The sequence below is a fragment of the Triplophysa rosa genome, linkage group LG25 (genome assembly GCF_024868665.1).
Source record: "Triplophysa rosa linkage group LG25, Trosa_1v2, whole genome shotgun sequence".
Taxonomy (NCBI): domain Eukaryota; kingdom Metazoa; phylum Chordata; class Actinopteri; order Cypriniformes; family Nemacheilidae; genus Triplophysa; species Triplophysa rosa.
In genome coordinates, this window is record NC_079914.1 from 9,424,502 (window position 1) to 9,440,257 (window position 15,756).

General features: G+C 37.9%; 1 protein-coding gene across 1 annotated transcript; it reads right to left on the reverse strand.

The window, feature by feature from the left end:
- Positions 1–1,612: 1,612 nt before the first annotated feature.
- LOC130549257 (serine protease 53-like) lies at positions 1,613–12,515 on the reverse strand. The gene is made up of 13 exons (XM_057326476.1): positions 11,346–12,515; positions 10,719–10,819; positions 10,520–10,592; positions 10,163–10,310; positions 9,894–10,005; positions 9,529–9,780; positions 9,281–9,428; positions 3,725–3,733; positions 3,264–3,404; positions 3,017–3,167; positions 2,573–2,717; positions 2,150–2,401; positions 1,613–2,052 (listed from the first exon to the last, which is right to left on the reverse strand). The coding sequence occupies exons 3-13, from the start codon at positions 10,575–10,577 to the stop codon at positions 1,891–1,893; spliced, it is 1,578 nt and encodes a 525-aa protein (XP_057182459.1). The 5' UTR covers positions 10,578–10,592; positions 10,719–10,819; positions 11,346–12,515; the 3' UTR covers positions 1,613–1,890.
- Positions 12,516–15,756: the final 3,241 nt, after the last annotated feature.

Below are 15,756 nucleotides of genomic sequence, written 5' to 3' on the forward strand. Positions count from 1 at the left end.
AACCTGAGTTTTGTTTTTCCGGAAAATTATGGTGACGAAAGCTCCCGCGTAGAGGAGGCGGCATCCTATTGGAACAAAACGAAAAATGCTGCGTTGGTCACCGGAACTTATGACACGCCTGCGTCATTTGCTGGAAAAACAAGCCTCAGTTTCACGTGCAGTCGAGCCCATTCACTCCCACTTGGAAGTAAAATGATACATGGTATTATAACTTATAACTTCGACTGCATTATTCACAGTGTTGGGTGTAACTAGTTACTAAGTAATTAGTTACTGTAATTTAATTACTTTCCCCTTGAAAAAAGTAAAGTAAGGGATTACTCTTATTTTTTCTGTAATTTAATTACAGTTACTTTTGATGTAATTAAACTACAAAGTAAATACTTTGTGTAATATATGTGTGTGCAATAGTGGAATTGACATAAATATTCAAAGTCTAACTTTAAAATCCCCGCTTTAATGTATAATTCTCACATTTGTAATACTTTGGTCAGTTAATAAGAGTACTTTATGTAGTTTAATATTATTTATTTGAATGAATTAAAAGAGCCCTTTCATGTCTATCCTTGAATCACTTAACTAATCAAGGTTGATATAGGATATAGAAAGTAATTAGTAATAAGTAACTAAATACTTTTTGGAGAGAGTAATTTGTACAGTAATCTAATTACACTATTGAATATGTAATTAGTAACTAGTAATTAATTACTTTGTCAGAGTAACTTACCCAACACTGATTATTCATGAAGAAGAAAGTTATATTCAGTCAGAATGCCTTGAAGGTGAGTAAAACGTGGGGAAATTTTGATTTGCCTGTGAAATATCCCTTTAATTTGGCATCTTTTGAAGGATGGATGAAGTGTATCCATCGCGTCCTCCAGTCACCTACAATCTGCACACATTCCAAAAACAGACCAATTTCGTTATGAAACAAAATCTTTTATTTTGGGGGTAATATTATACCCGCATATAGTGCTAAACTGCCCTTGTTTAAAGATCAACGAGACCACAGACGGTTTGTTTATGATTCTCATTCACTGTTGAATAGAAAGACAATTAATAAAACAAATTAAGGACGTTTTTTCTACATGTTTTTTAGTAGTTTTTTGCTATACTCCAATGATGTTCTGCCAAGCCTTCATATTTACGTCATTAGACATGGATCACCACTAGAGGGCAGAAGTACGTGTTTTGATTTTTAATGCGGATTACAAAAACAATTCTATTACCTAAAATAAATAAAAGAGAAATCAAAATGTACAATTTTCATATATTACAGTGTTTATTATCTATTTTTTAGAGCTAAACTTCGCGCGCGCTACCACCACCACCATCATTCCAGTTCCAAAGAAGTGATCTCCATCCTGCTACAATGACCACCGTCCAGTTGCACTTATACTCCTATTCTCATGAACTGCTTTGAACGATCAAGTCTGTCCTCCTGACAATAAAGCAGACTTTGACTTTGATTATAAACGACCAATTTACTGTCCAGTGGCCAGGGTTACAACTTCCAACAATCCGATCAATTCCCAAAAGACAAAATCAACCCTGCCCTAAATGTAATACTAATTTTAACCTACAGAGGCCGCCATTTTCTTTTTTGATGATGTAAAGTGTTGTAGCAGACTCCATTTTCTGCTATTTCATGGCAATGAGACAAACTGATTTATTTGATGCTTGAGACACAATTCTTTAATTGGAAATCATTTTAAGGAAAAACATGAAACAATCCCACACCACCACTGTAACACAACAAGAAAAAACTCTGAAGTGCATTTAGTTGCACAAATTATAATTGTACTGAGCTTACAGCAGCTTAATAAATGATAAAAAGAGGACATTTTTAAGAAAAGAAAAACAAGTATTTCGATTTTGTTTATGCAGAAGTCAATAATAATAACTATTAATTACATTATGGATCCATGGAAGAAATGCTGAAATTTCAGTATAAACTTCAGGTTTATTAGGATCATTGCAGTTGTCAGAGGAACCGAATGATGTTACACCCACTGCAGTGTTTCCACAAACCAAAGGACCTCCAGAATCCCCCTGTGAAAAATATAAACACATGCACACATCAGTTGCAAGTTAATGCAAATGAATACATTTACATAGTTTGTGAATCAAGTGTCTTTATAATACATACGTCACAGGATCCTCCATGGCCATATACACACATCATCTTTGAAGCTATATAAGACCTGTCCCATCGTCTTGCACAGCCTGTTTTACTCATAATCTTGACGTTTGTCTCTATAAGTTTAGGACTTGCTGGACTTTTAGTCTTCAGACGTCCCCAGCCTGCAACACTGCAGCGAGTACCCTTTTTGATGTCCTCTGGTGTAGTTGGTATGGGAATCGTCTTGATGTTCTTATTTAGTTTGACTGTTTGATCTAGCTGTAATTCAACAACATGATCACATGAGCTTCTACCTCCCAAAATGTCCAGCAGAACCACCTGTACCCTATCAATGAAGTTCTTATAAATTTCAATAAAAATCAATAACCACAGTTAAAATTATGTCATGTTTGTGTCAGTGATCTAACAATACAGAGTGCAATGTATTACCTTCAGAATCATAATGTCCGCTTGTAACTCTGGAGCTGGCTTGTAGGACGGATGCTTCTCATAAGAGCTCACACCAATACGGACAGACTTTTCATATTTATTGCTTAAGTCATGTGCACCTGCCACAACTGTCAAAGTCTCGGTGCTGTTAAAAGAAAACCAACCCTGTTAAGTTTGATCAGTTTTCTATATTCTTTCTAAAGAGTTGATCAGATGTGTTCCGACTCAGTGATGAAAGTAAGTTAAGATGGTCTTTTCTAAACAATACACCCAACACAAAAATATACAGAGAGTCAAAGTTTTTACCACAAATATATTTATAGTTGATGGCTCAGTTCTCATTGTGGTCATACTTTCAAACATGTCATTTATGAGCAGATTTAAATATATATGAGAGAGTATGAGAGTCGTATATGGTTGATTATGGTTATTTTTGTGATGTACCTGTCTCTACAATGTGCAGCAGTCATGACAAACTGATCAGAGATGAGGAATCCTCCACACTTATGCGACCTGTACTGCTGAACAGAAACCATGTAAGGTCTGGAGTGAGGTCGTGCTTCAGTGCCATTCACTATCCCCACATTCACACTGGCTGAAAGAAGAGAAACTTATTAAACTGAAATGTATGAACTTTCATCTAAAACTAAATATGATATAAAATTGCTATCGCATCTCTATACTCTCTTACCAGTAAAGCTCAGGTGTGGCAGCAGAGAGTCCAATAGGAGCAGAGAGATGACGATCATGATGAGGATGATAATCGGTGAGATCTCACTGAGAAAACACTGTAATAGACAGTAGACTGTAAAGGGGAGAGGAGGAGACATTTCTGTTGTTCATCTACCAAGACCTCAAACATTACCAAAAAGTTTTGCAAAGTGTGAAAGCGGAAATACAAGTTACTAGGGGGCTGCACACGTTGTTGTTTTTTGCTGTACACAACTGCATTGCACCTAGTGACATGTCTCGCACAGAAAGATGAAACTGTTAAATCCTTTCATGCATCAAATATAACAACCATTGTGTTGAACTGTAAGGCAGAGGGCATCTCGGTCGGTTGCGCACCAACGTGGCGGCTCAAACGCTCCTGCTGGTTACCGTTCTATGCGCAATCCAATCATTTAAAATATTTAGATCAGTGGTCGTAACTCTGCTTCCCTGTTGAAAACACAATCGAATCATGTCCAAAACACAGTAGAACATATGATGGATTTAATGGTTATAATGGGAATCGTATTGGTTTTAATGGATATTGTGTCTACTGGTAGCCTATGTGATGTATTCTATTCTATTGACGGGGTGTAATCTGGTTGATTAAAGATTAAAACAGGGTTAGTAGTTGTAATGTTACAGTACATGTGTGGTGTGTTAAAATCTGTGGTTTCTTATGTTCTGTTGTCTGTGGGACATTTCGTAATAACCACTTCTCAATTGTTTACAGCAAACTATTGTGAAATGTTATTATAAACATGGAAAATATGTTTGTTGTAATAATGCTAAACAACCCCATACTTGTGGCATTTTCTTACTACATACATTTTTGTTTTTATAACTAAGGGGACCTATTTCAGTATAACGTGGTATGTATGCTGTGTAACTTATGATTGACAGAAAGCCATTAAAGGCTTCAGTATTGACCAATGCTTGTTAGCAATTGAAAAAAACCTGAAAATTTCAACAAAAGGTGCATCTTGTAACAACTTTGGTTAAGCCTCAGATTGTAAGAGGAAGCGGCAAAACCTGTAGTTCCCATTTTTTTTCAAGAGACATCTCAGTTGTAGAGCCTAACATTTTACTGTGTTTTCTGTAGGGCTGTCAAACAATTTTGTATTTATAAAAACATACATGTATACATGTTTAGGAAATATGTACATGTGTTTATTTATATTTACCAATCATTTAAATTATGAATGTATATAAAGGTTTATTAAATGCATGTATGTGTTTTTATAAATACAAAATGAATAGCCAATGCACAGTACACAGACATAAATTATGTAAACACAAACGTTTATTCTGCAAGTGATTAATCGCGATTAATCGTTTGACAGCCATAGTTTTCTGCAATTTCATGGCAAAGAGACACAATAACTTGATGCTTGACACACAATGCACAAAGTATTTTTATGAAAAAAGAAAAATCAAACCATTAAACACTCTTACACCACTGTTAGATTATTATCCCTATACTTACTTCAGTTTAATGAATGATAAAAAGAGGATGGTTTTAGAAAAAGAAAAACATTTCAATCTTGTTCATGTAGAAGTCAATTAGTTCTTCTAGTTACATTCTGGATCCATGAAAGAAATGCTGAAATTTCTGTAAAAACATTAGGTAGATCAGGATCGTTGCAGCTGTTTTTGCGACCGAAGGCTGTTACACCCGCTGTGTAACCCCTGTTCCCCCCGTTAAAAAGTTAACCCACACATTTCAACATATTTGCCATGTATCGCAATTAATGGCAGGAATAAAGCCAAGTAATATACAATGCGTATAGTCTGTGAATCAAATGTTGGTTTATACCTTACAGGTTCCTCCATGGCCATTTACACATCTTTGAAGCTATAAAGATTGCCCCATTGATTTTTACAATCTGGTTTACTCATAATCTTCACGTCTGCCTACATAAATGTAGGACTTCCCGCACCGTTAGTCTCCAGACGTCCCCAGCCTGCAACGCTGCATGTACCGACTTTGATCTCCTCTGGTTTGTTAGTATGTGAATCGTCTTGATGTTCTTATTTAGTTTGACTGTTTTCTTTAGCTGTAATCCAACAACAGGAGTGTGTGGTCAATATTAGAGTAACAAGTAAAACACTCTTATTCACTAAGCATGCATACACACACATTTTCATTAACCACTACTATTAATTACATAATACATATGCCTGTTGACACATTATTGAACTGCAAACCTTTCTGGCGTATGCCTTCCAAAATCTCCCTCAAAACTTCACATTCGTTCTTTTATGTTTGTGCGAGTGATGGTTGTGCCAGGAGTGATTACCTAACAGTATACTGAGTGCAATGCATTACCTTCAGAATCATAATGTCCCCTGGTTTAGCTTTTCCTGGAACAGGCTTGTAGGACAGTTGTTTCTCATGAGAGCTCACACCAATACGGACAGATTTTTATTTTTTAAATCATGTGCACCTGCTGTCAACTGAATCTTTGTGCCGTTTATAGAAACAAGCTTTTATCAGTTTCCGATCATTTTTCCGTGATTTTGTCATGAAAGTTATGATGGCCTTCTAAACAATACAACCAATACAAAAATATTTGTATAAAGCGGTGTATTCCAGAAAGCAGGGTTAACTTACCGTCAGCTAAACCCTGAACTCTGGGTTGGTTAACCCGAATCTTACTTACGCTGGTATGTCGGTTCCAGAACACGTTTGAAGAGTAAGTTTAATCAACCTCCCGAAAGATACCCAGTGTCACGGTCCCACCGTCTTGTTTATGAAATTCTAGTCGTGTGGTGGGATCGGGGCAGAGTCCTTGGGTTTTATGTGGGAAGACCATGAGATGTTTATACCTCTCATGTGTTTTTCCAGTGTCTCGTCTCTGTTCCCGCCATCTCGTTTCCTCGTTATCCTTCCCTAAGTGTTTGATTACCCACACCTGCCCTGTGTCGTTATCCCTTGTTTGTGTTCCCTTTAAATACCCTCTTGTTTCTTTGTCTTGTGCTCGTGGATTGTACTGTGTATTATGTATGTGCGTGTATTGCGGTGTCCTGGATTTTGTTAGTGTTAGTGTTCATGTTCCTGTGCTTACCCGTGTTCCTGTTCGTGTTTGTGAGTTTTGTGCCTTTTATGATTTTAGACGTTTGGTCGTGTCTTTGAGTTTGGTTTATTTGTCTTGTTTTCATTTTGCCCCCTCGTGGGAAGTCTCTTGTTTTAGTTATAATTCTTAGTTTCGTTTTTCCCCCATCGAGGGTGTTTTGTGTTGTGTTTTTTGAATAAAGTCTTGTTGTTAACCCCTTCACTGCCTGCCTGCGCTTGGGTTCTCTCTTCCCCTTACCAATCGTGACAACCCAGAGTTAACGCGCTCTCACAGAAACAACATGAAGACATTGTCAATGGATCACAGATTTCACGAGTCACCATGGATATGGCCGGGAAGCTTAACGTTTTTGACTGTAAAACAACGTTATAAATTAAAAAAAATAAAGTTTTTTTTAACACAGAAGACTTAAATCTGCATCAGTGTATAAAGTGCGGGATTAAAAATCATAAAATTAAATAATTTAAGTTATGTGTTTATAAAACTATCAACGCTATATATTATTTATATATTTTAAATATATGCACTATTTTTATACTATAATATTTAAAATACTCATCACGGCTATCTTTGTTATTATAAAGTGTAGATTTATTGAGATGAGATATTGAGATTATTCTATATTTTGTTTAAACTGGGAAAATTAAATAATGAACAAATGAAATAATGAATAATGCCTGTTTTTTCAACCATGAGCTACCGTAAGTTTTTTTGCAAACAGTTGTCACCGACAGGGGGAGCAAAGTCTGAAATGTAATCGTTTTAGAAAGGTAATTTAAAAAACAAAAAAAGACCCTTGTTTTTATTTTCTACTAATAATCCAGAACCAAGCGGTGGAAAAACGAGTCAATTTTGCGGTTCTTCTGTCATTTACAGAAAAGAAAATCCATTGAAAACGAAAACAGAAAAATGCCTCACTTTCCAATTTAAAAAACGCCATAACTGGGAACGCCCACAAAAACGTCACAGACTTAGTCGGTGTGTCGTATCTGGGGGCGTGGCCTTGCACGGCGTCAGCGTGGGGAAAATCATACAGTCTATGGGCAAAACAAACGATCCTTTCTCCTTGACTGGAAATGCATAACGTTAACCCTGTATGGCCTACATAAAACCTCTTTTCCCGTTCAACAGAGCAAGAAACAGAAAAACCAAGCCGTATTGGGAAACTCTATGATTTAAATGTCTTAACATTAAATGAATACATTGCACAGTTTCGACAGTAGCACGCGACCTTCTCCCAAAACAAGTCCCTTATAACTTAAGGAAACTTTATAAAGGAAGCTTTATAAACTTATATAAAGCGCATAACTTGGCTCAAGGCAGCGATAAGCCTGGTACCCAGGCCTGTCGAGTCGACACCCTGTCCCTGTCCTGCCGGCGATTCCAGGCCGGTGCATCCGGCCATTCCAGTCCGTGTCAGCCGTCAATCCAGTCCGTGTCCTTGTGGACTTATTTGGACTTCCTTGTTCCCCTGTTTTGCCTTGTGTGGACTTTATTTTGTATTTAACCTCTGGTGCTTGTTTTTTTAGTCATGTTTATAGTTTGTTTGTGACTGTTATTATTTGTCTTGTCTGGTTTGTGCCTTAGGGAGCGTCAGGATGCCGCTCCTTAAGGAGGGGCTTCTGTCATGATTCTGCCGCATCTTGTTATGTTTCTGTTGGTCTAGTGGCGGGATCATGGCAGAACCCCATGTTTCATGTGGAGAGAGGCATTTTGGCCTTCCATACTCTCACCAAATTGTGACACTTGTGGCATTTACAGTGATGGCATCTTTACACGAGAGCCATTTGGTTGCAGCATTACAAAATGCATAGATTAATTTACACTGCTAATTGAATTTTAGCCAAACTTGAGTTTTATCATAAACTGATTATTTGTAAAAAAAAAATTTTTACATGTGTTAAAACCCACATATACAGTAGGTCTGTACACTTGTTTTTTTAATAAATTTAAGGAAACAGGAACATTTGTTGTTTTCATCAGTGCCGAGATGAGAAGCTGTTTCTTCAGTTTCAAATCTGTTCAATTTTGCATCACATTAGCAAGCAAAGCTATTAATTGCCGTTATAATTACTGTAAATATCTTTTTATCTGTGTGTGTTATGGCTTTGTTTGCCATTTACAGTAAAGACAAATTCTTTAGATTTATTTTAAGTTGCAATTTTTTTGAGTAAATAGTTTTTAACGTTTGTGGTTAATACAAATAAGTCTGTCACTTTGGCTTGTGTTCACAGTTTTCAGTTTTACAGTTTTTTTTCTCGATTGCTACATGTAACAGGCATCGGTCAATACTGAAGTTCTGAAGAAAAGAAGTCTAGTCACGCCAAACTGTTTTCATTGGTTTCACACAAAATGCATTCAATGACTACTGTACAATTTCCAAAGCTCTTTTGTCATTCATACTCCATCACCTGCGAAACAATTAATCATTTCAGCACATTTTTCAAATGCAGACACACTGCTTGCAAAAAACACATTCATTCAAACAAAATTTCATTCATGTCATATTAATGATTTTGAAAACTTTAGCAGAAAATGAAATATTCATTCTGCAAAGCTCAGGAGTCCTGTTTGGTCAATGTGGTCACTGAAAGCATTTTTTACAGTTTGGCCTGAATAAACTTCTATTTCACTTTCTGTGTGAAGAGTTGTGCATGCATGTTAGCATGTGAAAAAAAAAGACAAAACAGAGTACATATTTCATTTTCAGTACACAAAATTCAGTGACATTGATGCTTGACACTCAATGCTTTAATAGAAAGTACATTTCTGAAGAAATTAATATAAATTCAACCATTAAACACATCCACCTCTGTGACATAACAGGGAAAAAAAGTTTACATTTGTATTTGCTGCAGTCTAATGGATGTGTTGGGGAGAAAGAATTATAAAAAAATATTTAAATCCTTTTTAAACTTTTAAACTGTTATCTTCCTGATCCATGGAAGAAATGCTGAAATTTTAGTATAAACATTAAAACGATCCGGATCGTTGCAGTAGTATGGGCTACCAAAGTATGTAACACCCACTGCAGTGTTGCCACAAACCAACGGACCTCCTGAATCCCCCTGTGAAACAACACAGTTGATGCTTTAGCAATTCATGGCCTCAGTAAACCAAATTGATTCATTACATAATCTCTGAATCAGGTGTTATTGTTTGACATACATTACAGGTTCCTCCATAGCCATACACACACATCATCTGTGAATCTATGTACTCATGGCCCCATTGACGTTTACAGACATCATCACTCATAAGCTGCACATTTGCCTCCCGGAGGTTTAGACTTAAGGGCCCATAAATTGTAATATCTCCCCAGCCAGAGACAGTGCAGTTAGTATCCTCTATACTTTCTGTTGGTCCCGTTGGTATGCGGATCGTTTTGATGTAGTCATTTAGTTGGACACTTTCATCCAGCTGTAATCCAACAACAGAATCATCTAATTGTTTTTAGTGGAAATAAGTTTGATAAGAAATAATTGGAAGCATAGTTTAGTGTTTAATGTGCCAATGCGTATACAGTTTATTACCTCTAAAATCATGAGGTCAGCCTGCTCGTAATAGGACTTCGCAGAAAAGCGCATAGTATCTCCTTTCTTTGTTAAGTCATGCACACCTGCCAAAACTGTCAAAGCTCCATCGCTGTTAAAGGAAACATGTGTTTTAATGTAAAAAAGGTAAAAAGTGTTTTAAAAGTGTGCTAATTTGGTGTGCGAAAATCATCACTTTTGCTGTACTATTGTTTGTCTTTTTTTATTTAAGACAGAAATACGATTGTAAATTGTCAATGCAGGATCACCTTTGGCAATGTGCTGCAGTCAGGACAAATTTAGAAGAAATAAGGAATCCACCACAGACATGTCTTCCATTCTTCTGAACAGAAACCATGTAAGGTCTGGAGTGCGGTCGTGCTTCAGTGCCATTCACTATCCCCACATTCACACTGGCTGAAAGAAGAGAGATACCAGTCATCTTATTCAGCGATATAAACATTTTAATAGGGCATCAACCAAGATTTCTCAGATGTTGAGTTATGCAAATGGAGGTCTAATTTTATATAAAGGTATGTTTTCTGAGACCAAACTTATGTGTCATTGGTTCATTGTTATACAAAACGTAATATAAGATAAATAAGGTATTGTTAAATGAATGTTACCAGAGAAGCTCAGGTTTGGCAGTAGAGAGCCCAACAGGAGCAGAGAGATGACGATCATGATGAAGATGAGAATCTGTAAGATATTTACAACAGTGTAATACATACAGAGTAAAACAGTGTAATGCATCCCTTTTTTATAATTTTATCTAATCTATTATGAATTTACAATTCATGAATACGCAATACATAACAAGCTTACCCTATTCAGGCAGTATAACTGTGTGTTCAAGATGTAATGTTAGGTGTTTATCACTCAGGCTGTGATCTGAATGTCTGGATCGTCTTCCACTCACCGCCTCTCTCAAGAAAACCAAGACACGAGAACTACTACTTAAGACTTATCATCTCTATTTATAGTCAGTTTAAGTGTTCATGCCTCTTTGGCTACATGTATGTGTTACTTTCATTTTCGTCAATGCTATTTCCTATTTACATTTTCCCTCTTAGTTAGCAAAGCATATTTTGAAATAGCGTGAGGAAAGCTAAAATGGGGCTTTTTTGGTTAATGGTTTAAAAACGATCGTAGCCACAATATCGAATCATTTTTGTTTTTTTTATATCAGGTCTCCCTTCACTGTAATGTGTTAAATATAATGTTTCTGTTCCACAGCAGTCACCAAGACAACTCTACAACCTTATGCCAATGAATCTGTTTTGTAAACAAAATCGGATAATAATGCTAATATGCATTAAATTGGAAAGTGGCCCATTTTATCCTTAATTATAAATTAAGTTTATTTTATATAAATTAGCCTTAAATAGCCCATGATTCTTGGTTCTATCTTGCAGATGTGAAGCAATGATCATGACCACAAAGGTGACTGACCACACAGTATGAGCTCAGCCTCACATAGGAAGATGACCATTTTTTATGGCGTTATTATAATGACAAATCTCTCCGCTCGCACGCCGATTTCCTTTGCTCGTGCACAAAACTGGACGCGCGCTTTCAACTGAGCGTGTGCGCACTCAAAATGCGTTCCGTGCGTCCACGAATCTTTTGGTACTCTTGCTCTCGAGAGGTCCTCCTGTGTGTTCCAGGCATTATAGGCTGTCAAAAGTAGTCAACCAATCAGGGATAGGCTTCCACGGCGGGCCAATGAAAACGCGACCTCTTACATGGCATCTTATTGGTTGAAAGTGACTCGACGTTTTCAACGAAGCGAGATGGATCCACCACGTTCTCAGGTAACAATATTAATATATTTGATGCAACATTATTAGTCAAATGTGTATTAGAAATGAACGGGGCATTAGGATGCTTTGTAGGCTACATATAAACATCAGTTTAACTACCATGTTATTCAGACAAAACAGGCCAACACCCTCAAGTTCATGTGGTCCTCATGCATGTCCTACACTAAACATAATATTGTCAAAATAGTACTAAATTGATTACCGAACAATTTAGATTGGTGTCTTAAGTTAGCTTTATTCTAAAATAATATTTACTACAAGTAACGGTACATATCAAAACAATAATAGCACTGGAGCATTTGGAAATATCATATAATATTCTATACCTATTTGGTTATGCATTTAATGCGTTTGCAGACACACACTGTAAGTGTTCTGCATTCAGTGTTCCAGAAGTTCAGGGCACACAACTGAACTTCTATGCAATATACCAAACGCTCCCTTACCGTTCATTTATAATATACATTTGATGAATAATGTTGCATCAAATATATTAAAATTGTTACCTGAGAACGTGGTGGATCCAGAGGCGTATTAAGACCTCATGGTGCCCCCCATCCACCCACCTACCCACACGCAAGAATCCACTCATTAAAAGATTTATATATTAAAAAAATTTATAAGAATGAAACTCAGCAATTTACAATATACTATTTTACAAGAATTACACATTAACATGACACTTTTGTAGAAAAGAACACGAAAAACAACTCTTCATCAAGCATTTTTAACAATTAGGCCTACTGTAGTTAAGAGGTCGCATTTTCATTGGCCCGCCGTGGAAGCCTATCCCTGATTGGTTGACTATTTTTGACAGCCTATAATGCCTGGAACACGCAGGAGGACCTCTCGAGAGCAAGAGTACCAAAGGATTCGTGGACGCACGGAACGCATTTTGAGTGCGCAGACGCTCACTGAGCGAGAGGAGAGACAATTCATAAGAGAGCAGCGTATAGTTGAAAGCGCGCGTCCAGTTTTGTGCACGAGCAAAGGAAATCGGCGTGCGAGCGGAGAGATTCGCGCGCTCGTATGACAAGAATGCGCTCTCGCCTTGTAATAATGCGCTCGCGACATTTGTCATTATAATAACGCCATAATTTTTCAACTGAAACGCATTTGTGGTTGCATTTGTCACATTTGATATGTTCGGAAGTTCTTATCTGAGATCAGCATCAACTGCATGAAATGTTAGAAATTTTATTAGATCTTGTCAGGGTGACATGATGGTAATGCACATTACTAAAAAAAGTTTTGAAATAATTTTTCACTAAACTCAAAGAGAATTATACAGTGGTTAGTTTTTGTTTGCTAATTATTTAAGCGCATGCTAGTGTTTTCTACTTCATGCTGGAGGACAGAACTTTATGCTGACATTTGCTAATGTGTTTATAAAGTGTGTATATACAAAAACAATTTACAAATTCCCAACCTATGTAGGACCCCCTCAAAAAAAATATGACAATTTAATGTATTATTGGAAAAAATCTAGAATGCAGACGACAAAATTATATATATCTTACTTAAATAGTTTAGAAACTCTCAAGTTCAGATCAGAGGGTAGTGGATGATGATGACCCCGTGTGGTGAGTTGAAGGAATCGCAAAAGTTACATTTAATAGTAAATTTGTTCGAAATGATGTTTTTATGCAAAGATCATTTTGCAAAGATGCTCAGAAACAAAGTTGCTATTTTTTATTATTTAACATATTTAAAGCTCTTACTTGACAACAGATAAACCTACATGGATCTATGTATATACTGTATCTATATACAAACCCGATTCCAAAAAAGTTGGGACACTGTACAAATTGTGAATAAAAACAGAATGCAATGATGTGGAAGTTTCAAATTTCAATATTTTATTCAGAATACAACATAGATGACATATCAAATGTTTAAACTGAGAGAATGTATTATTTTAATGGAAAAATAAGTTGATTTTAAATTTCATGGCATCAACACATCTCAAAAAAGTTGGGACAAGGCCATGTTTACCACTGTGTGGCATCCCCTCTTCTTTTTATAACAGTCTGCAAACGTCTGAAGACTGAGGAGACAAGTTGCTCAAGTTTAGGAATAGGAATGTTGTCCCATTCTTGTCTAATACAGGCTTCTAGTTGCTCGACTGTCTTAGGTCTTCTTTGTCGCATCTTCCTCTTTATGATGCGCCAAATGTTTTCTATGGGTGAAAGATCTGGACTGCAGGCTGGCCATTTCAGTACCCGGATCCTTCTTCTACGCAGCCATGATGTTGTAATTGATGCAGTATGTGGTCTGGCATTGTCATGTTGGAAAATGCAAGGTCTTCCCTGAAAGAGACGACGTCTGGATGGGAGCATATGTTGTTCTAGAACTTGGATATACCTTTCAGCATTGATGGTGCCTTTCCAGATGTGTAAGCTGCCCATGCCACACGCACTCATGCAACCCCATACCATCAGAGATGCAGGCTTCTGAACTGAGCGCTGATAACAACTTGGGTTGTCCTTGTCCTCTTTAGTCCGGATGACATGGCGTCCCAGTTTTCCAAAAAGAACTTCAAATTTTGATTCGTCTGACCACAGAACAGTTTTCCACTTTGCCACAGTCCATTTTAAATGAGCCTTGGCCCAGAGAAAACGCCTGCGCTTCTGGATCATGTTTAGATATGGCTTCTTTTTTGACCTATAGAGTTTTAGCCGGCAACGGCGAATGGCACGGTGGATTGTGTTCACCGACAATGTTTTCTGGAAGTATTCCTGAGCCCATGTTGTGATTTCCATTACAGTAGCATTCCTGTATGTGATGCAGTGCCGTCTAAGGGCCCGAAGATCACGGGCATCCAGTATGGTTTTCCGGCCTTGACCCTTACGCACAGAGATTGTTCCAGATTCTCTGAATCTTTGGATGATATTATGCACTGTAGATGATGATAACTTCAAACTCTTTGCAATTTTTCTCTGAGAAACTCCTTTCTGATATTGCTCCACTATTTTTCGCCGCAGCATTGGGGGAATTGGTGATCCTCTGCCCATCTTGACTTCTGAGAGACACTGCCACTCTGAGAGGCTCTTTTTATACCCAATCATGTTGCCAATTGACCTAATAAGTTGCAAATTGGTCCTCCAGCTGTTCCTTATATGTACATTTAACTTTTCCGGCCTCTTATTGCTACCTGTCCCAACTTTTTTGGAATGTGTAGCTCTCATGAAATCCAAAATGAGCCAATATTTGGCATGACATTTCAAAATGTCTCACTTTCAACATTTGATATGTTATCTATATTCTATTGTGAATAAAATATAAGTTTATGAGATTCGTAAATTATTGCATTCCTTTTTTATTCACAATTTGTACAGTGTCCCAACTTTTTTGGAATCGGGTTTGTATAAATATGTCACGATTTACGTGGCTGAAGAACCCAAGCACAGGCAGGCGTGAAGGGGTAACAAACAAGACTTTAATAAACAAACAAAAACCCACGATGGGGTGCAAAACAAAACTGGAACTAGATAAACGGAAACAGAACTCAAAACAAAACACTTCCCATGATAGGGCAAAAACTGCAGGACAAAATAACAAAATATAAACACGACACTAAATACAGACGGGTGGTAACGGCAGGGCAGGGTAAATCCACAGACAAAGTAACAAGGATCAGGAACACAAGCAACAGACAAGGGCTTGTGGGGGGAACAGTCCTAATCCCCGGCTGCACTCGAGGTTGCGGAGTCCTGGGGGACTTAGGGGAGGAAGTCCTGGGGGGACCCAATTGGGCGCCGGCTGGAACGCCGGCTGCTGCACCGGCTGGAAGGCTGGCTGCTGCACCGGCTGGGATGCCGGCTGGATCACCGGCTGGGATGCCGGACTGGACACCGGACAGGACACAGGACAGGACACAGGACTGGACACAGGACCGGAACCCGGCTGGACCGGGCTGGGCACACGACTGCAAACTGGACAGGGCACTGGACTGGCTGCCGGCTGCACTGGACTGGACGCCGGCTGCACCGTACTGGACACCGGCTGGATCACTGGACTGGACGCCGGCTGCACCGGAC

Coding starts and splice junctions, on each gene's coding strand:
- LOC130549257 (XM_057326476.1), bottom strand. CDS start 10,577: ATGATCGTCATCTCTCTGCTCCTGTTGGGCTCTCTACTGCCAAACCTG. Junction 3,168..3,263: donor GCCACACCTGAGCTTTACTG/GTAAGAGAGTAT, acceptor CTCTTCTTTCAG/CCAGTGTGAATGTGGGGATA. Junction 2,053..2,149: donor GCCATGGAGGATCCTGTGAC/GTATGTATTATA, acceptor TATTTTTCACAG/GGGGATTCTGGAGGTCCTTT.